The following is a 19327-nucleotide window of genomic DNA, read 5'->3' as shown; positions in this document are numbered from 1 at the left end:
CGAAAACATGGCCACAATGGTGATAAGTTACCAGTGACGTAGGGGTGAATTTGACTTCTACGAAAGGGCGTCGAGGGCGTGTCTCATCAGGTGCGCGGTCAGCTGCTATACCTTTCCGTGTTTCCCCTAGTCTTATGCCTCCTTCGGCACTCCTCTTCTCCACAGATCTACCCGCTACCTGCATCGGGCTCGTTCCCTTCGGACGCAGTCGGTGTGAACCGGCTATGCGAAGAGCGCGTGCCGCGACCACCGCCTATATACAGTAAACCGCGCGCGTCGCGTCTGCTCATTCCAGCCCCTGCCAGTGCGAGGCGGGTTAGCTTTCGACTGTATTGCATCAGGTGCAGGCCCTTCAAGTTAGTCGCAGAACTCCAACGATCCATCCAACTCGGAGTCGAGGCTTTAGCGTTCTCACCTATCGAGACCAGCCATGTCGAAGACTCTGGAATCAGCAGCGTCGCTTCCGGTCAACCTGCCTCCTGACGTCGCGCCGCCCAAGAAGAAGCAGCCGTACCCGTTCTGGCTCGGAGGTATGTTACGTTCATCCTAAAGCACAGCCACTGGCCTGGCTTCGACCGACCGTACGATCGAGCTCGATCTAATCTCCACTATGTCCGCATCTAGGTGTCGCCGCGACAATCGCTGCATCCATAACACAGTATGTAATCAGTCTTGGATGACGCGTCGTGACATAGGAGCGCGATGAACTAATTTGGTGCTTGACAGCCCACTGGATTTAACCAAAGTGCGGTTACAGGCGACGGATGACAAGAGGATGATTGCGTCGATACGCAAGACTGTGCACACGGCTGGTGTACGGGGACTCTTTGACGGTATTACTGGGACGTGGCTACGCCAAATGTCATACTCGGTGTGCCGGTTCTGGGCGTACGACGAGAGCAAGAAGATCGTAGGAGCAGGTGGGCAAGATCATTTGCGCGCGAGCATATCAATCTGAATGTACTTTGCAGGTCCAAATGCACCGGCGTGGAAGCTGGCGCTTGCGGGTAGCATGGGTGCGGACATAGAAGGCTCTATTCTGCTCGCCGGACGCTTATACATGCGTTTATGTAGCGGGTGGTATTGCGGGCCTCGTCGGCAATCCCGGAGGTCAGTCAATCTCACCCTAATCTACCATACCGATCGCTGAGATTAGGATCTGCGCAGAGATCATTATGGTCTGTAGCGTTCCAATCTGTGTCACTAGAAGGTGTACTTGACGCACGTGCGTACTCAGGTCCGACTCCAAGGTGACTTGGCCAAGCCACCAGAGAAGCAGTTGGGATACAAGAATGCCGTTGATGGACTTGTCCGCGTACGTGATCCGTATGAACCGCTTGCAATCAAGGCATTAGAGCTGTTATGTAGATGGTCAGGGAGGAAGGTTGGTCATCCCTAGGACGTGGACTTGGTCCCAACGTCTTCCGAGCAATCCTAATGAATGCGAGTCAATTGGCGTCGTAAGTCCTTCCACGCCTCCGTGATATTTGAGCGCGTGCATTAAACATCGCTCCTACTAGATACGACTTCTTCAAGGCCGAGTTGCTCAAGACCGACTACTTCGAAGATAACATTAACGTCCATGTGACGGCGAGCTTTGCTGCTGTAAGCGCTACATGGCCGCCTTGGCATAACAATACTCAAGCGACAGTTGTAGGGCACAGTAGCAACAACCGTTTGCTCGCCAGCCGACGTCATCAAGGTAAACAACACAGCATTTTCTGTGCGTTAATACTGCAGAACTCATCTGATTGGCAGAGCCGGATCATGAGCGCCTCGGGCAAGGACGGATCGGTTTGTCAGTCCCATGCTCACATAACTTGTTACTTATGGATCGGTTGTGCAGTCGACTTTGCAAGTCATCAGGACGTCGCTCAAGAACGAAGGGCCGATGTTCATGTTCCGAGGCTGGCTTCCTGCATGGACCCGTCTGCAGCCAACTACCATACTGATTTTCGTTACGCTGGAGCAGTTGAAGAACCTGGTGGACTATACCCGCTCGCTCCGCGGGCAGTAGGAGAGGGCACGATGAGGCGTTTGAACTCGTGTTGTATGTGATATCCTTGTATGATGTGTTCCAGTGTACGAAGTGGCTGTGTTCCCGGTGCGTCAGGAGTTAGCCGTCTTCTTGTGGCGCATGTTGATGTGTTGTACATGTAGTCGATGAATGTTGTATACCAGTGTAAATCCACTGGTGACTGTCGAAGTTGTACCATATCCATCACGCGAAACGACTGCTTAGCCTGTTTCACCAGTCGTCAGATGCTGTTCTGCGCGGTGATGGGAAGTGACAGAGAAGACGACGTGAAGACTGAGAAGAGATAGGAGAGCGGCGGGCGACACCCCCATGAGACCGGTCTCAGTCCAGGTATGGACCGAAACAAGCGCCGTACGGGGTGCTAACTTCAAAAGGATTGCACGACCAGTACTACTCACTCCTTCAGGCGGTGCACCTTGCGGATGTGACGAATGGAATGCACCACTGGTGCGGCGTGCTTGCCTATCGCCGGACTAGCTACAACTCGCTTATCACAAGCGCTGCACAGGGATCGGCATCAGTCTGTGGGACCGTGGACATTGAGTTGAGGGCGCGATTTGGGCGCGGCGGGGCGCTCTCGGTGGGTATACATATACAGGTCAGAGGCTTTTTCATATATCGCCAGGGTTGCTCGTCTTTCATTCTTCCAACGTCCTTTCGCCGCGGCGAATCCTATGTCTATCTTTGACGAGATGTCGATGCCACACGTCCTCCTCGGCGTTGGTCTACTCACATTCCTGTTGTATCGTCAGGTAATTCGCCGGTTAACACTTCGATTGCCTCCTGGTCCTCGAAGGCTACCCATCATCGGCAATGCACTGCAGATCCCCTCCAAGAGTTCGTGGGTCACCTTTGCGAAGTGGGGCGAGATCTATGGTGAGCCTTCTGTACTACATGTTCTGGAGGTTGAAACTGACGTATTCTCGATCAGGCGGCATAGTATATCTATCCGTCCCCGGCGAAACGATGATACTGCTCAACTCTCCCGAGATCGTCAACGAACTTCTCGAGAAGCGGAGCGCGATATACTCGGACAGACCCGTCCAGATCACGACCAGCGAGCTGTAAGCTATCTAGAGCCTAGCCTCTTCAGATCATTACTGAGCGAAGCTCGTGCACAGAATGGGATTTGGGCCATTCTTGCCAGTGTGCGGGTACGGCAGTTATCACCGGGAGGGACGGAGGATCATGGCGAATGGATTGAGCTCGCGCAAAGCCGCCGAGATCCGCCATCTCCAGCAGCAGAAGATGAACCGATTCCTTGGGAAGCTGCTGCACACTCCCGAGGATCTTTGGTCTCACATACGATGGTGAGTTTCAACCACATGATGTAGGGCGCGGTGTTCATGTTGATTGCAGGTTCATTGCAAGCATATCCTTTGGCGTCAGCCACGGCTACTCCGTGGAGAGCCTCGACGACCCTCTGGTCCGCCTCGCCGAGCGTGCTAACAGTGAGTACTGCATGGCGGCTGAGCCGGGAGCCTTCTTGGTCAACATCATCCCTGCATGTACGAGCCTCCCATAGATCGTCCCGGATGCTGGCTTATAAACCACAGTGAGATATGTGCCTGAGTGGTTCCCCGGTGCCGGATGGAAGCAAAAGATGAAGGCATGGCGTCAGACTACGGAGAGCCTGAGGGACGAGCCGTTCGAGTATGTTAAAGAACAATTGGTAGGCGATACTTACTCCGCGAAGCTTCGGTCGTGTTCAAATCATCACTACCTCTGTAGGCGAAAGGTGTAGCCAAGCCGTCCATCACGGCCAGCCTCATCGAGGAAAATCCGAATCGTACTGAGGAAGAAGACCGGCTATTCAGGTACATGTCAAGCTCAATCTATTCCGGTACGTCTTGGTGTCCTTTATTATGCGCCGCTCACCAATACTATCAACGCGATACAGCTGGTGCAGACACGGTCCGTAATTTCATACAACCTCTTCGCCTTGCCTGATTTGTCTCCAGACCGTTTCCGCAGTGGAGGCCTTCTTCCTCGCCATGGTACTGTATCCGGAGGTCCAGCGCAAAGTACACAATGAGCTCGATACAATACTCGGACCCGGTCATCTGGCGGACTGGGAGGATCTCGAGCGATTGACGTACGTGCAGGCTGTGATTTTCGAGATCTACCGATGGAACCCCGTAGCTCCGATTGGTGAGTATATCCGATCGATTCCGCTCCGTACTACCCTGACACAAATTGTCGAAGGATTGCCGCACCGAGTGGTACAAGACGATGTCTATGAGGGGTATCACATTCCCGCGGGGGCCACGATTTTGGTCAACAATTGGTGAGTCGGTTCCGTTCACTGATTCGTTAGCTTCTCGTGACGATGGTCACACAGGGGCATCTTGCACAATCCCGCACTGTATCCTGATCCGTTCGAGTTCAAGCCGGAGCGATACTTGCAAAGCAAGGACACGGGGCTGAACCCGGATCCTCGTCAGTTCGCCTTCGGGTACGGCCGGCGGTGAGTCGCGCGACTGTGCCTGCAGAGGGAGATTTGGCGTTGATCCTTGCCACCCAGCGTGTGTCCAGGCAGGGGTCTTGCGGAGGACTCGATTTTCATAGCCGTTGCATCCGTTCTCGCGCTGTTCGAGATATCCAAAGCTCTGAATGCCGACGGCACTCCTATCGAACCTGACCCAACATTTGATGGGTTCATTGGGTGGGTTCGTATCCTGGATCAGTCATCGTGTTTTTCTGATTCGAGAGTACTTTGCGCCTGCAGCCATCCGCAACCATTCCGTGCTCGTGTGACACCTCGGTTCCCCAACGTCGAGCGAATGATCCCTGCACTATGATTTGGATTCCGCAATGGTCAGGAAAGAGTGTTTGGATATTTGCTCGGTATTTGCTACAGCACCCATTGTTATTCCAAGGAGATGTTCTTGTGATGGTAATATATTCCAGTATGCTGCCTAGTCCGTCGAAATCGATTCTACGTCATTTGGATGCTCCGTTGCACGCATGTGCACCGTCTTCCGGCAACCCAACATCCTTCCGGAGACCTGCAGAAAGTCGGTTATTTGCCACGCATGCTTGGCAATGGGCGAGGCACCACATCGACCTTGCATCGACCTCGCTCGAGGCTGGTGCGGAGGTTGAGCGGGATAAGAAACCTCGAAATGAAATCGGCAACGTTCCCATCTTTCTTCACTTGCTTTCAAACACTATGTGTGTCCTTTGAGCTCTCTGCTTCGCTGTTCTGTGCTCCCTGACTATACCGGTTTGGTCGCAACTACAATTATCCCCGCGCAGCCCTTCAACTTGTGGCAAGAATGGAGCCGGCCACTGCAGCCTCAGGCGCGCTGAGTTGAGGGGCGGCCCGGCCCGGCTATCCCCGCATGGAGGGTCGCATGAGTCGGTGGCTGAAGGCGACTTTGTCATCACGCTCGTCGTTCCCACTCCTCGATCCAGCTTTTCTGCTCTTTGAGTCAACTTTGAGTTACTCTCAACATGCCGCCAGCGAACGGGAACAGCGACGAGCAAGCTGCGGAGAAGTCGGCGTCAGCGTCGACCTCGAATTTATCGTCTACTCCGGTCGCCAGCACCAGCTCTATTTTGAAGGAGAGGCGGTTCAAGCTTAGCAGGTTCGTCGCGGTCGACTATCATCTGATATGTGTTCACCGAAGTCCTGCAACTATAGAGCGTGCGATCGGTGTCGGTGAGCACCATGCTGCCCAATTCCGGGAGCTTACCCCCATAGCTCACATACTGGGACAGGCGTCGTAGGATCAAGTGCGACGAGGGTCACCCATGCCAGTCGTGCCTCACATCCAATTCGTCATGCACGTTCGAGGAGCCGGGAAAGCGGACACACCCGCACAAATCAAAGTGAGTCATTTCTCTCTCCCGGGGGCTCCGAGCGTCGACGATGGTGGCGCGGTGTGCCGTTGTGCGATTTCTGGCGTTTGCTCTGAGCGCCTTGGTCTACGGGAGGCCGAGATACCGTGACCAGCCCTATCTGCGTGTTCAGGACGCTCAACCCACCAATGGTGCCCACCAACAAGATCCGAGACAGCGTCATACATGCGGGGATACATGCGGGTTGGTATCACCACCGACGAATATGTCGCCAAGCTGGGATCTGGCCTCCCCACCTTCTGTACGATCCCTACGCTCAGTCCTGGCATGCGCTGGTATACACGGTTCCAGAGGTGGCGCTACCATTTTCACACCCCGGGTCACGTCGGGCGAGCGGTTGGAACGAGTTGCGCCCGTGGATCCGTCGAAGTCGGAGCCTAGCGTCGTGGGCACGCGCGACTAGCAGAACTCTGCGCGACGAGCAGGTTCAACCGTGCCCCAGCGAGTCTCGTGGTGTGGGCCTGGTCATTGAAAGCGACCATGTCTACTCTTTCCTCATCACTGCCCAGCAGTCCTTTCAACCGCCCTAGCATTGCCGTCGCGTGGTGTGTTGGCTAAGCACTACCCGTGCATTTTGGAGTCATCAATTCAAGTCTATCAGTCTGATTCCTGGCCGGTCGCATGCTGTGACGTGTACCCGTTCACATGGGCGTACTATCGCTAGCAGTGGCGAGTGCTATATCGTCACTTCACAAAACCAGGGGAAAGGCTCTGTCCTTTTGGCCACAGATCGCCATTCAGGGGTTGAAGATCCCATCTGCACCAGTCAATCGAAACTGGTTTTAGATCCACGCACACGTCGCGTTCATTCTTCAGATTTTGTGGCTTACCAAGATGGCATAATGCTTCTGCCTCCGCGCTCTAGAACCTAATTGTACCGTTTCGCGGACATAGAGCGGATGTCTTGCAAAGGCACACCTTTCCCTAATACTCGTCTTTCCATCTACCATCATGACCTCGTTTGCGCCTATTCTTGGAACATCGCTGACTTTCCGCTCTGATAGGCGTGCCGCGACCCTCGAGGATCGCATGCACCATTTGGAGACGTTGATTCAAGCCATCCCTCCCGCCGTCTTTGCTGCGAGTGGCGCAGGTGCATCTGCCCCACACTCACCGATCGACCCGAGCACAAGCCCGCACGCATCGTTCGCCGAATCGACACACATATTCCCGACTGCGGTCCCCCCGCCTTCCCTCAACTCCTACCCCCTCATGAACCCGTCGACGTTCTTCGCGCCCGTCAAGGCGACGCGCCACTCCAGCCCCAGCTTCTCGGGCGGGCAAAGCGGCATCATAGTGGTCGACAATCTCACTGACGACAGCGCGCGGATGTCGCTGTCGTCCTCATATCTATATTTCGACGATGAGGGGTATACTCGGTGGCAGGGCGAGACGTCAGGTCTGCCACTCTTGGATCTGCTGGTGGAGCGCCACAACATGGCGGTCAAGCCCGATCTGGAAAGAGGGCAGGCCCAGGCGCAGGTGTGGACGAGCCAGAACGGGCAAGCGGTCAGTGACTGGTTCCCGGATCGGTCGTCGAAGAGGGTGGACAACAACCCGGAGGCCGTGTGGAAGCTCATCACTTCCTTCATTGCGCCGGAGCTGATGGACAGGTTTGTTGCGGTTGCATTGGCTTTGAGCTCCGGTATTGATTTCTGTCAGTCTTGTGCAATGTTTCTTGTCGACCAGCTATTATTTGCTGCCTTTCTTGCACGTTCCGACGTTCCTTGCGGTAGGCGCTCCATCACTACTTGTTGGAACCATCTATTCAGCGATGTACTCATAGGACTACGGCAACCCGCGGAAATGGGGCGAACCAGGATTCGCTGCCTTCGTGGTGGCGGTCTGCTGTCTGTCTTCTCGTCACATCGACGATCCTCGCGTGCGTGGCGATCCCAACGATGGGAATAGCGCCGGCACTCAATGGTTTGAACTCTTCGGCCGCTTGCGGACGCTTCCGAGTGCAGATAGACCTACGATCTATACAGTCCAGGGCGTGCTTGTTGCGGGCGTGTATGCCGTCGGTCTCGGCAAGCTCTCGAAGGCGTTCGGGCTCCTCGCGGAAGCCGTTACTCTCTCGATCGACATCGGGCTGCACCGCTCCGTGGATGACTATGACGTGTTCGACCCGATCGAAGACGAGGTGCGGAAACGCACGTTCTGGTGCGTCTACATGTGGGACAAGCAGGCGAGCTCGTACTTCGGGCGGCCGCCCGTCATCCGTCTGCGCGACTGCGACGTCGGCGAGCCTGCGATATTGGATGACGAGTTCATCACGCGCGAGGGCGTTGGAGCACAGCCGGCGGAGACGGAGACTCGCATGAGCGCATTTGTGAGCTGCATCCGCATGTTCATCGTGTTGGAGTCGGTCGTCGACATTCCGCCTCCTCGACCTATTGGCGAAGGGTGCTCAGCGTTCCTCGCCCGGGCATCGTCGGTCCTGGGGCCCTTCAAGCGAATGGGAGACCTGCGCGAAGAGGAAGCGATGCTGGACGAGATCGTGCGGTCCATCCCTCCTCATTGGGCGCACTCCGTGGAGACAATGACGAGCGACGACGTGTTGCGAGTCACGCAAGCGAATCGTTTGCATTGTGCTCAGCAGTATGTGCGGATGCTCATACATCGGCATCGCTTCTCGGAGATGGTCGCGGAGCGGACACAGATGGGAACCATCGAGCAAACGGACGCAGAGGTCGAGGCGATGCGGGCTGCACATGCATGTGCTCTCCAGATCATATCTTCGCATCTGCACATTGCTGCGAAGGGATTGATGACCTACTGTAAGTCTTAGTCACGCTCATGTGGGCCAGTGCTCACATACGGTGTGCATCCAGATGGGGTACATGTCATCCATCAGCTTACGGCTGCCGGTCGTACTCTGGTGGCAGTATTACTGTGCTGCCAACCGGAGAATATGCAACCTCTGATCGCTCCTGGTCTCGAGGCTCTCCGTTCGTCTGTTGGTTTGTTGAAGCGGTTCAGCGGCCGCTATATCTGCGGTCAACGCTCCGGTGATCTGTTGGAGGAGTTCTGCAGGCGTAAGTACACGCCACTCGTTGTCGTGCCCTTACTCGTGCCCTTACTGATCGGCTCGTCTGGGGTTTTTAGTCACCGCGATTCCTTTGGATGCTGCGCGCAATGAATGCCCAGGAGCGAGCAATCGACCCGCTTGGGTACGGCCTGCTCGCAAGAAGACACCGTCGACCGCACGTTCACCTGCTCACTCTGCGGACTCACCCTCGCACCATAGCAGTCCAGAAGATTACACGGATGCTTTCATGGATCTTCGTGCCAAAAGCCAAGAGCCAAATCCATTCGCATCAAATCCGTCTACACAGACGCTCGCACAGAACGGGTTCGGAGGCATCTCCTCTTTCATGGACGCGTCGAACGGCTTGGACTTGATGTCAACGGACAGTTCGTTGCCCATGTCGCAGAGCGATATCCTTGCGTTGCTCAACGATGGGACCGTCGATATGACTTCGTTGTTGATGTCGCCGACTCTGGGAGGATCGGCAGAGCCTCAGGGTGGCGGGTTCTACGCTATGACACCAACATCAAACGGAAATGGTCCAGTGGGCATGGTTTCTCCCTAGGTCATTGTATATAAGTCCGAGTTATTCATGATCGTGGTGTTTACTATTTGTACATATCTTGTATGTAGCTATGTAGGAACATCGAATTGCTTTCATGTGTTGTGCTCTGCACGCTGCTTTGTGTATTGCTGCAATGTCGTATACTTTCAAGTCAGTTCTGAACGCTAAATCGTCGTCAACTGGCGACAATATCTTGTCGTCCTATGCTGAGTCGGCGGGACTGGAAGGGCAGCCGGTAGCAAACTTCCTTGTCCTATACTTACTGTCGCCAGAGCCGTAGAGACTCAGAGTTGCCAGGGGGTCCGAGTCGTCGAGGGCCGCTAGTTGAACTGCCGCCAGTTCAGTCCGCCAGTCGCAAATGCGTGCTCGCCTACTCTTCGGGCAGGGCGCGCATCCGAGCTGCCAGACGGGCACTCGTGGTGGCTTTCCGAAGTGCTGGCGGTCGAAGAGATGGTGGTGGCGGTCTGAGTCGATAGCAGCGTGTTGACGCTAGCGCTCCGAGCGCTCGCCACGGGCTCGTGACACTCGACGCCTCCGGTGTCGAGCGCGTCGTGGGCCGCGTCGAGCGCGTCGTTCGACCCGAACAAAATATATGGTGTATCGTGGCTCATTTGTGAGCGCATGACACTTGAACCTACGACCTCTGGCTCTGACTCGCGGTATGCGACACATATTCCTCCGGGAACGACTCGGAGTCGAGCTCGCACCACCCTTCGGAGTGGTGCCGAGCTGCGAGTGCTGAGAGCCTCTGGGCACCTTTGAGTGGGCTCAATATTGGGCTTGGGCTGCTCAGTGTAGTCTATGCAGTGAGCACCGCGGGCGAACCAGGTTGCTCGGCTCCGACAATGCTACAAAGTCGCTCATGGGAACCTTCTCTGAGATTTGACGGACCCAGAAAACGCTCCGAAAACGTGTTTTAGTCGAACATGCTGAAATTTGGCTGAAACACACCATTTTCTGAGGATGTTCGGACGGCCCAAACACCCTCAGAAAAGGTTCCCAGGGGGACCAATCTTCGTAGACGGGTTTCAGAGTTCCAACACGCTCATGTACCCACTGTGGAGGTCTCTACAGGCTTTGAATACAAAGGCACAAAGCAAACAGGACAAAACACGATAGATAAGATATGGTTCTTGCAGACCCCCCTATAAGTAGCCCATACCCCACCTCCAACGGTGCTGCTTGCTATCTCAGAGTCCAGACTGTTTACTTCACCATGTCCACTTCCATTTACTCCCATGCTCACTCCATTTCTGCTGCTGCCTCGGACCCACTCACCATATTCCGCACTTGGGTTGATCAGCACCAGTGCCCTGAAAATAACAGCGACATCGAAGAGTACCTCGAAGGGTTGTACTCACAGCTTGTAAATATCTCGTACTCTAGCTCACCAGCAGACTTGGGCTAACTCATTTTCGAAGGACCGATATAACCGCCGTGCAAAGGGCGTATGCATGCCCGAGGACCTCGCAGGCCAACTCAGCCTGCTGGTCGATCAGGCGGCTCGGCGCAACCCCGAAGCTGCCCATCGCGTGGCCGAGAGCACCCCCGGGTGGGAGCTCCTCGCTCGTGTCCTCGTGCGGCACGAACGCGAGCGCGCAGAGGCAGAAGACCGTCGTTGGGAGGAAGAAGAACAGTGTGTCCGAGAGGAAGAAGAGCAGCGCATTCGAGCGGCTCGAGCTGCGGAGCGCGCCAAGCGCGCCGAGGCCGCCGAAGCTCGCGCCCCTGGTCGAGGAGGAAACGGGATCGTGGTTGAACAGCGCCGCCTAAGCCTTATCGAAGCCCCCCCGTCTATCGACGAAGCTCCCGCCCCCAAGAAGGACAAGGGCAAAAAGAAACGCAAGCCCGACGACTCATCAGCGATAGCGAGGTTGAGGCATTAGGGCTGCTCAATTCTCGCCGCCCGTTCGTCGGTTCGTCGGGCACCTGCCCCGTAAGGCAGGTAGCATCAGATCCGGATCAAGCCCGACAGATTCCCGATTGATCCAGCCACCGCCTACCGAAAGCGGCAGGACCAACGAGAGAACGAGCTCAGGTCAGCTCACTTCCCGACTGTACATTACGTACGAGGTGTCGGATGTGTACGATACCCACAGAATACCTGAATCTTGCCAATTGCTATGGGATGCATGTACACAGTGTCGAGGGCTCGCTATCAGTGGGCTTACATAATCACATAGGTAGTCAGCAGTAACTTTCCGTTAACGCGCGCGTTCACTGCTGTCAGTTCACAGTCTTGAGTCTCGTTTCTAGTCGGGCTATTCATCGCGTTTTTCTTCCCCTGCCGCTCTCTCATCTGTCCCGACAATAACCTACATTGACTGCTAAAAATGTTATGTAATGCATCTTACATTTACATTCTTTAACTTCGAAATCGCCGTTCACAGCTCTGCGACGGTAAACCAACCAGGACGTGAGCGCTTGAGCGCTTGAGCTCCGAGTCACCCTAGGCTCGTCCTCTGGCTGGTGAAAGGTCGTATCGGTCAGTGCTAAGTATCGACGAGTCGTTGAGCGCCATTGTCCGTAGGCGGTGGCTGGATTAGTCGGGAATCTGCCGGGCTTGATCCGGATCTGATGCTACCTGCCTTACGGGGCAGGTGCCCGACGAACCGACGAACGGGCGGCGAGAATTGAGCAGCCCTATTGGACCACTTGAAGCCCGCCGCAGCCTCAAAGGCTGAGACCACTGTCGATGCGCGCAAGGCCCGCGCCTGGGCGATCTGGGAAGCTACGAAGACGGTGAGTGATCGTCAGTTTCGACTACCAGTGCACACTTAGTAGCCTACGGCCCCCAGTGCGACCGGTGCGCTTCCTGGTTTGTCGAAGTACGCGAGTGCATCTTCGCGGATCCCGACGATGTAGCGTGCATCGCCTGTGCTCAAGCACAGGCTGGTTGCTACTTCGGGGGTGCCTCGTTTGCTGGGAAAAGGCGCGAGGAACGTTCAGGGAGTAAGTTCCTCATTCCTTCCCCGTTGATGCTCCCAAGCTAACATCAGTGTTTGCGGAAGACAAGAAGGACAAGGAAAAACCCGTCACCGCGCCCTCATCGCGCCCCAACAAGCGGGCCCGCCTCGATGACGCTTCAAAGAGCTTCAAAGACCTCGTCGGCGATTTCGCGTCGGTCCCCAGGGCCGCTCGGTCCCACGTTGAGAAGCTCGCAGGCCAGTCCAAGGTCCGTGGAGCCCTAGAGAGCGCCGCGGCGCGTGCAGAGACTCTCACCTCCCAGATGGACATCTTGTCCTTCGAGCTCTCGTGTGTAGAGGCCCTCCATGAAGAGTTGATGACTGCGGCTGCCCAGAACGGGTTCACGGCTCGTACAGCTGAGCTCGCGGGTGCTGTTGGCGTGGCTGGTCCTTCTCGGGCCGGGCGTTCGTAGGATAGCGGGTTTTGTGCGCTATAAGTATCTTCGCCAGTCGTTGTAATGAATTGCCACGCCTCCGCGCGGCGCCTACCGTTCGGAGGAGGAGGAGGAGGAGGAGGAGGGTACATTTAGCCACCGGCCGATAGCGCACGCGCGTCTCGACTTCTCGACGACGACAGCGCTCGAGTGTGACAGTAAAGGCAATCGAATCTGCTCACCTACCTCGTGGAAATGGTGGTCACCGTAGACTGGACGTTTATGCTGGGGTATATTGGGTGGTCTAACACCTTGTCGTACTTGCACCATATAGGAATCAATTTCGGCTGAATATGGGACAACCCTAATCCGACCGGCCCGTGTCTCCGGTGTGAGTGGCGCGTGTTCGCCGGTCGTGCCACCTACTGTAGTTCGCTGCCGCTCGGTATGCTCAGCTGGCCGGTCTACATTTGTAGATAACTTCTGGTCGGTCTACATATGTAGACAACTTCTGGCGGGTACACATCTGTCTGAGACAACTTCCATTCCTTCATATCTTCACAGCGTGGTGATAGCACAAGATGCACGACTCCGCCCTGGAATCGTACGTGTTGGTACATGTGCTCCTCTAATGAACTCTGTGACTGGTAGCTGGATCGTGGCATTCTGCACCTTCGGTTTTGCTTTCTCGTACGGAGTGTTCCAAGACTACTATGTCAACGAGAAGACTTCCTCTTCATCGAACATCAGCTGTATCGGGTCGCTACAGGTAAGTCGAACTCTTCGTACGAGACATATTTGCCGTGGACTCTAATCTCCGCAGATATTCTTCTTGTTTTCTATGGGCTTGCTGTCGGGCAAGCTATTCGACCAAGGGTACTTTCATCACATCATGATTTCTGGTAGCCTCCTCTACGTCTTCTCGTACGTTCTATCCGCTACTTCAGGATAACACTTATCAGTCATATACCCAGTCTAATGATGCTGTCCATTGCGAATCCGACTCGCTACTACGAACTCCTACTCGCTCAGGGTATCAGCGGTGGGCTTGGCACTGGTTTACTTGTTGTTCCGGCGCTGTCTGTACAATCGCATCATTGGCGAAGAAGACGGGCTCTTGCCATGGGCATCGTTCTGATGGGTACACTGCAAGGCTTCTATCTGCGCTCATTCCAGATTACTCACAGGTTATGTAGGGTCGTCGATCGGTGGTGCGGTATATCCCATCATGCTGAACCAGCTGTTCAACCACGGAGTCGGATTCGCCTGGGGCGTTCGTGCAGCGGCCTTCATGACCCTTGGAATGCTTATCATCGCGAATGTGACCTTGTCAACATGCTCCAGATCGTAATGCTGGTGGGAACGGCGACGCTTTTCGTGGCTCGTGCCTTGTTTACGAAGAGCAAGGGGCCGCAGAATCCGTGAAGGACCTACTGGCGCGAATTATTTATGACATGGAAATGGCTGTTATTCAGACTCGTATCACGCTTTTGGAGAGTGCATATGCATTTGCTGTCGTCTCACAGTGCCAATGCTATACTGCTCTAGATCTGGGACTGCATGAAGATTGAGACGAGCCACCAATGATCCAGGAATGCGTTCAATAACCAGCACACCGAATCTTGAGGTAGGATATCTAGTGAGCGACGCTGGTGACATCGTGACGACGTACAAAAAGCTTCGCGCTCAAAGTTACTGCGAAGCGCGGACGCCCTCAGGCCCCAGTGGTCGCCATGATAGGGAGTATTACCCAAATGATAATGGATTGTGCGAATGCTTGTTAGTATACGACAACATGAATGGCCGTCTGATATTGCGGGTATGCTAGACATATGCAAAGCAATAAGTGAACATATGCAGGAACACCGACTACCGTCCTTCCGAGAATTTGCATGCTACATAAGTATGACGAATGAAAGGAAAGGAAAAATGTGAGACAGTGATGACGGACTATACCACCCAGTAAAAGTACAGCCTCGATGGCCCTTCGTCGTAGGTAGGGCGGAGCAATGCAGAGTGGGGCGAAATGCCGGAACGTGAGGAAGCATACAGGATTACATATATACACACCATAATCATCGTCATCGAGGTCGTTGAGGTCTACGCTCTCTAGCCGGAGTCCAATAATAGCTGAGGCTCCGGACGTCTAGGCAGCATAGATAGACATCCGTCTCAGGGGCTCCTTCACTCCATCTACCTGCAAGTGAACCCCTAGGATGCGCCGCCTCTCCCAGGATTATCGCCTACCTCCGGGTCCATCTTGCCCAGCACCTCTCCAGATGCGACGCTGAAGCCAGACCGGATACTCGCTGTGGATCCCATCCTCGGGCGGGTGTAGGTCGCGGGCAGTCCGATGTTCGCCGGACTCACCCTGGCACCGTCCAGGGGAAGACCGCCTTGCCGTTCTTCAACGGGAGTGCCACTCGTACCCCGTGCATCAGTGGAGCGCCCGCCGGGACTAGGTATGCCGCCCCGCGCACGTCGCCGACTGTCGAGGCCCCGCAAACTTGACATGAACGCGTCACTCATCTCGCGGAGCCGCTCATCCACTGCGGCTTCCGTAGCCAGCATTGGTTCGGGCATGGAGAGCGTGCGTGCGCGCGAGAGTAAGTCTGACGGCCTCTCCGGCTCCGCTGCACTCTGAGGTTCCACCGGAGACTCGGCCGGCGAGGATTCACTCTGCTCGCGCAGACGCTGCAGCGGCTTCCGCGCATCGATGTCCTGCACGAATGCGGAGATATCGTCATCGTCCGTGTTCGCGCTCAGATAAGAAGCGCCCTGTTGGGACATCGTCAGCATGATTCGCATCACGATGGCCAGGTCATATAAGCAGGCCGGACGGACACTCACAGCCACGCGCTCCCCTTCCCTAGGACCACTTCCTGCGCTGCCTTCGCTGCCCATTCCTCCTGTGGCGGCATAACGATGGCCGAAGCTACTTGAGTATCGCTTCCTGGTACCACCCGGACTCTCTGAGATGCCGCCAGCAACACCCTCAGCGCTGGCTAATGACCGACGATCACCAAGGCTGGACGGCGCATACGGCGGTGACGGTCGGAACGGGATGACAGGGGATGACGATACCTTCACGGCGACCGGTACAGCACTCGCGCCCGCACGTGAGGAGGTCGGCGACGTGTGAGCGGGTCGCGATGGCAGGGAAGGACCGCCAGGTAGGGAGGAGAGCGGCGAGGTCTGGCGTAGTGACGGTGAAGGTGAGTGGGTCGACGGTGAGCCAGACGAGAGTGTCGACGACTTGAAGGGGTTGATAGGGTTCATGGGTTGGCGCCGAATAGGCAGTGGTCCTTGAGCCGACGAGTACTCCTATGCAGTCTATCGTCAGGCAATGCATGCTAGTTGCAACAAAGTACTCACTGTGCCCCTTCCTCCTCCGAAGCTCTCCACTCGGTACCGAACACCCAAAGCGGACACGCCTGGACCATCATCCCTGATAGAGCCAGCACCTTGCCGCGATGACTCGTCTGATAGGCCTGACGCAGAGCCTGCTGTACCCATGCCTGCATTCGACAGCCGCCGTACCGAAGGTAACGCCACATTCTGCATGCGAGGGCTTCCGGAAGGCAACGCCACACTCTGCATGCGGGGGCTGCTGCCGCCAACGGTGGGGAATGATGTGGTCCGCGAGCTTATCGGAGGCGCGACGACGAAGCGATCTGCTAATGACGCGGAGGGAGGCGAGCGAGGCAATGACGTGCGCATGGGCAGGCTCCCAGGAGAGGTCGAGAGCGAGTCCCGCTGCTGGTTCTTGGCCAGCGTAGGCGTGAAGTCCGGACCCTCGTCCGACAGGAAGCGCGACGACAGCAGCGACTCGAGAGCATCGAGCTCAAAGTGCGGTGCTGTGAGATATGTTACAGAGAGGGAGAGGGAGCCCGTCGGGTGCGTAATGGGCGCGAATGCGTGCACCTCCTTGGCGAGCGGCGACGCCCCTGGCGCAGGTGGCGTGTCTATCAACAGGTGTCAGCGACTCACTACGCATGTATACAATGCCCGCATTGCGCACCGAAACCCAGAATCTCCCCTCTACTCTGTCCCTGCCCCACAATGCGTAGCTCGATGCCAAAGTTCCCATTCCGGTTGCCTCCCGTCCGCCGTCGTCGCGCAAGCTTCCACGCCGGGAGGATGCGGAGAAGGGTGAAGATGCTTCTAAAGAGCGAGATGCCGTGCTTGTAGATGGTCGGCGGCGTGATGTCCGAGCGGTCGTCGCTCCGGCGCGCGTGTAGTGGTTCGGGGTGGAAGCTGAGGTCCCACGACTCGAGTACGATGTGCGTCGGTGTCGGGTCGATGCGGAGCCTCGATGAGTTGGGGGCATGGTAGACGAGGACCTGGTTGCTGGCCAGCTCTGGGACACACAGGAGGACCTGTAGTTGGAATCCGGGTACGGGTTGTACAGTCGAGATGCTGCGATAGCTACGGGTTTGCTCTCGAAATATCTCCGGGTCTGGTGTCTCCAAGTTGAACTGCCGGGCGTCAGCAGTGCTTCAGCGATATACATGTGTCCTCGCTCACCCACTTGTCCAGCTTAGCCTCTGCTGGTGCTTCCGAGGTAGCCCTGGCATGATGGACGACGAGAGTAAGCTTGGTGTAGAACCTGTACGTTATCTGGTCGGCCTTCTGGGTCTCATTGGACATGGCAGAGCTGGGCAGAGCGTTCAGAAAGCAAGGCGAGGCGACGGGCAAGGCATGAGGGCGGTGCTGCGAGACAGGTAGTGTTCAGGCTGTAAGTGGTCGTGGATCGCACGAGCTCCAGTCCGCACAGGCTGGGGTTGGCCGCTCGTCGAAGCTCCGCCGGTCACGTTCTCTGGATCCACGGCGCGAGAGCGAGGAAACGAACGCAGCAAATGGCCGAAATGTATCCCTCGACCCTCTATGCCACCCGCAAGCGGAAACAGGTGGTCAGCGACGAGAGAACGACGCAATTGTTGCGCTCACCGTTCTCCTCGTGCCACCGGCTGCCAGCGGAGCTCAATCGGATTGATGTAGGTGGCACGTCAATAGTGAACGGTTTAGGCTCCGATACACGGTCAGCCACCCTGATAATCTGACGCTGAGTCACAGTTGGTCTAATCCATGTTATACCTGAACACATACCTCGTTATGGGTCCAAGCGCGCCATCCTGTCTGTCACACGAGTCTGTGAAAAAGTACTTATGAGCAAACAGATCTTGAGCGATGCAAAGAGATAGCATACTCCGGCCGGCGTGCGATACCTTTCTGTCATGTACGTCGCGCGCCCGCGTAGATGATATCGCAAGTTTAGACTTACCTCATTGTGTTCTGCCATACAGGAAGACAGAGGTTTGCACATGACTGGAATACCTTGAGCGACATACTTACGCACCTCTCAGGCAATCTTCCGCCACTTGAGGCACCGCATCAGGTCACCGTAGTCAATGTTGCATCCTATGTAAGCCCCGTGGTTATTGAATACTGTGGCGAACCTGACAACCCGGATGAGTTTGTGCCGGGTGACATCCGGGTTGGGTTCGCTACAGTACGTACTGCTGAGCCGCCGAGTACTCACCTATTGATTTAGGCTCTGCGACAGTCCGTTGTGATCAGTATTTGCAAGTTATTGCTGGGGAGGCCTGATCCTGCCGCCCGAGATCTTGGCATTTTTGCCTGGACGTAGACATCTAGATTTGTTGGGATTAAATCAGGCCTCAGGGAGGATTGTCCGCTGCTGCTGTACATCAGGCCTTGGTACGAGCGGATTGATGTCCAAAATGCAGGATCAGGCCTTGAGATGCTTGCGCAAGCTAGCGAGCACCGGTGCACCGACGGGATGGCTATGGCTGCTCGGCATTCGACGTCAGGGAAGTCATGACACCGACCTTGCGCATGCAGGCTGTGTTTCGACGCTACACGGACGTTCAAGGTGGCCGCACAGGATCAGGCCTCGCGGGGTTGGATGAACCATGTCCGGATGCTGACACAGGCCTCCGCCCTCATGAATGTCGATTTTGTCCGGATGGCATCAGGTATACCCGTCTCAAATGGCCGGATTTTGTCTGGACTGGGGTCCTGTATTTGGTTGCTTGACGGGGCCCTGTTGCCAAAATATACGGAATGAGGAAGAGCACACATGAATCCCGAACCTCTGGCGTCCGTTTTCCACTCGTCGGGCAGGCGATGCTCGAGGGTAAACTCCATGGTTGATCCGTCTTTGCAGGGCTCATGTGCGAGACTGGTGCGTCACCCAGACTACTATCTTCAATACGTGAAGGACTTTTGAAAGAAGAATGAGACATCGGCTGGCGGTGGCATGCTCAGTAGCCGACGGACGCATACATCCGGGAAGAATAAGCATGTATGCGCAGAAAGTTGTATCAGATGTGTTTACCTTGGTACAGATGGCATTGCAGCGCAATATGAGAACGGAGGCCTGGAGCGCAGAGTCTCGGGGAGGTCGTTAAAGGCGAAAGAGGTGCTAAATGGTCGACGCGGAGGTGATGGTTGAGCCGAAGATTTGGA

General features: G+C 55.8%; 6 protein-coding genes across 6 annotated transcripts; 5 read left to right on the top strand and 1 right to left on the bottom strand.

Annotated features, from left to right (window-relative positions):
* Positions 1-251: 251 nt before the first annotated feature.
* On the top strand, positions 252-2100 carry C8Q71DRAFT_570545 (dicarboxylic acid transporter). Its single transcript, XM_047919432.1, has 12 exons — positions 252-530; positions 625-658; positions 727-920; positions 972-1016; positions 1075-1110; positions 1168-1178; positions 1238-1315; positions 1369-1460; positions 1521-1605; positions 1658-1702; positions 1759-1794; positions 1847-2100. Exons 1-12 carry the CDS (start codon positions 431-433, stop codon positions 2015-2017), a joined length of 927 nt encoding a protein of 308 aa, XP_047780002.1. The 5' UTR covers positions 252-430; the 3' UTR covers positions 2018-2100.
* Positions 2101-2661: 561 nt separating this feature from the next.
* C8Q71DRAFT_755395 (cytochrome P450) lies at positions 2662-5086 on the top strand. The gene is made up of 12 exons (XM_047923546.1): positions 2662-2914; positions 2970-3102; positions 3160-3348; positions 3398-3546; positions 3595-3710; positions 3770-3881; positions 3939-3952; positions 4000-4189; positions 4244-4325; positions 4380-4505; positions 4563-4703; positions 4767-5086. The coding sequence occupies exons 1-12, from the start codon at positions 2713-2715 to the stop codon at positions 4837-4839; spliced, it is 1527 nt and encodes a 508-aa protein (XP_047780001.1). The 5' UTR covers positions 2662-2712; the 3' UTR covers positions 4840-5086.
* Positions 5087-5383: 297 nt separating this feature from the next.
* Positions 5384-9986, top strand: C8Q71DRAFT_755386 (fungal-specific transcription factor domain-containing protein). The gene is made up of 8 exons (XM_047923545.1): positions 5384-5628; positions 5685-5702; positions 5762-5872; positions 6907-7515; positions 7565-7634; positions 7689-8682; positions 8737-8940; positions 9011-9986. The coding sequence occupies exons 1-8, from the start codon at positions 5495-5497 to the stop codon at positions 9496-9498; spliced, it is 2628 nt and encodes an 875-aa protein (XP_047780000.1). The 5' UTR covers positions 5384-5494; the 3' UTR covers positions 9499-9986.
* A 639-nt stretch (positions 9987-10625) lies between these two features.
* On the top strand, positions 10626-11463 carry C8Q71DRAFT_755384 (uncharacterized protein). Its single transcript, XM_047923544.1, has 2 exons — positions 10626-10864; positions 10920-11463. The coding sequence occupies exons 1-2, from the start codon at positions 10715-10717 to the stop codon at positions 11379-11381; spliced, it is 612 nt and encodes a 203-aa protein (XP_047779999.1). The 5' UTR covers positions 10626-10714; the 3' UTR covers positions 11382-11463.
* Positions 11464-13212: 1749 nt separating this feature from the next.
* On the top strand, positions 13213-14606 carry C8Q71DRAFT_755378 (uncharacterized protein). The gene is made up of 4 exons (XM_047923543.1): positions 13213-13604; positions 13659-13759; positions 13810-13976; positions 14032-14606. Exons 1-4 carry the CDS (start codon positions 13467-13469, stop codon positions 14184-14186), a joined length of 561 nt encoding a protein of 186 aa, XP_047779998.1. The 5' UTR covers positions 13213-13466; the 3' UTR covers positions 14187-14606.
* Positions 14564-17966, bottom strand: C8Q71DRAFT_755372 (autophagy-related protein 13-domain-containing protein). Its single transcript, XM_047923542.1, has 6 exons — positions 17945-17966; positions 17363-17886; positions 16857-17313; positions 16211-16800; positions 15686-16159; positions 14564-15613 (listed from the first exon to the last, which is right to left on the bottom strand). Exons 2-6 carry the CDS (start codon positions 17483-17485, stop codon positions 15047-15049), a joined length of 2211 nt encoding a protein of 736 aa, XP_047779997.1. The 5' UTR covers positions 17486-17886; positions 17945-17966; the 3' UTR covers positions 14564-15046.
* Positions 17967-19327: the final 1361 nt, after the last annotated feature.

This window comes from Rhodofomes roseus (assembly GCF_022264815.1).
Source record: "Rhodofomes roseus strain CIRM-BRFM 1785 chromosome Unknown C8Q71scaffold_8, whole genome shotgun sequence".
Taxonomy (NCBI): Eukaryota; Fungi; Basidiomycota; class Agaricomycetes; order Polyporales; family Fomitopsidaceae; genus Rhodofomes; species Rhodofomes roseus.
Note: the sequence above shows the minus strand (reverse complement) of the source record. Positions and strands in the feature narration are given on the sequence as shown.

What these genes read in the sequence shown, in the direction of transcription:
- C8Q71DRAFT_755386 (XM_047923545.1), top strand. Translation starts at nt 5,495, where the DNA reads ATGCCGCCAGCGAACGGGAACAGCGACGAGCAAGCTGCGGAGAAGTCG. An exon ending in GCGCCGGAGCTGATGGACAG is followed by an intron (nt 7,516 to 7,564) that starts GTTTGTTGCGGT and finishes GATTTCTGTCAG; the next exon opens with TCTTGTGCAATGTTTCTTGT. An exon ending in GTTGGAGGAGTTCTGCAGGC is followed by an intron (nt 8,941 to 9,010) that starts GTAAGTACACGC and finishes TGGGGTTTTTAG; the next exon opens with TCACCGCGATTCCTTTGGAT.
- C8Q71DRAFT_570545 (XM_047919432.1), top strand. Translation starts at nt 431, where the DNA reads ATGTCGAAGACTCTGGAATCAGCAGCGTCGCTTCCGGTCAACCTGCCT. An exon ending in TGACGGCGAGCTTTGCTGCT is followed by an intron (nt 1,606 to 1,657) that starts GTAAGCGCTACA and finishes CGACAGTTGTAG; the next exon opens with GGCACAGTAGCAACAACCGT. An exon ending in CCTCGGGCAAGGACGGATCG is followed by an intron (nt 1,795 to 1,846) that starts GTTTGTCAGTCC and finishes TCGGTTGTGCAG; the next exon opens with TCGACTTTGCAAGTCATCAG.
- C8Q71DRAFT_755378 (XM_047923543.1), top strand. Translation starts at nt 13,467, where the DNA reads ATGAACTCTGTGACTGGTAGCTGGATCGTGGCATTCTGCACCTTCGGT. An exon ending in GCTGTATCGGGTCGCTACAG is followed by an intron (nt 13,605 to 13,658) that starts GTAAGTCGAACT and finishes TAATCTCCGCAG; the next exon opens with ATATTCTTCTTGTTTTCTAT. An exon ending in AGCCTCCTCTACGTCTTCTC is followed by an intron (nt 13,760 to 13,809) that starts GTACGTTCTATC and finishes TCATATACCCAG; the next exon opens with TCTAATGATGCTGTCCATTG.
- C8Q71DRAFT_755395 (XM_047923546.1), top strand. Translation starts at nt 2,713, where the DNA reads ATGTCTATCTTTGACGAGATGTCGATGCCACACGTCCTCCTCGGCGTT. An exon ending in GGTCAACATCATCCCTGCAT is followed by an intron (nt 3,547 to 3,594) that starts GTACGAGCCTCC and finishes TATAAACCACAG; the next exon opens with TGAGATATGTGCCTGAGTGG. An exon ending in ACATTTGATGGGTTCATTGG is followed by an intron (nt 4,704 to 4,766) that starts GTGGGTTCGTAT and finishes TTGCGCCTGCAG; the next exon opens with CCATCCGCAACCATTCCGTG.
- C8Q71DRAFT_755372 (XM_047923542.1), bottom strand. Translation starts at nt 17,485, where the DNA reads ATGTCCAATGAGACCCAGAAGGCCGACCAGATAACGTACAGGTTCTAC. An exon ending in TCGGAGGAGGAAGGGGCACA is followed by an intron (nt 16,160 to 16,210) that starts GTGAGTACTTTG and finishes TAGACTGCATAG; the next exon opens with GAGTACTCGTCGGCTCAAGG. An exon ending in GGGAAGGGGAGCGCGTGGCT is followed by an intron (nt 15,614 to 15,685) that starts GTGAGTGTCCGT and finishes ATGTCCCAACAG; the next exon opens with GGCGCTTCTTATCTGAGCGC.
- C8Q71DRAFT_755384 (XM_047923544.1), top strand. Translation starts at nt 10,715, where the DNA reads ATGTCCACTTCCATTTACTCCCATGCTCACTCCATTTCTGCTGCTGCC. An exon ending in AAGGGTTGTACTCACAGCTT is followed by an intron (nt 10,865 to 10,919) that starts GTAAATATCTCG and finishes TCATTTTCGAAG; the next exon opens with GACCGATATAACCGCCGTGC.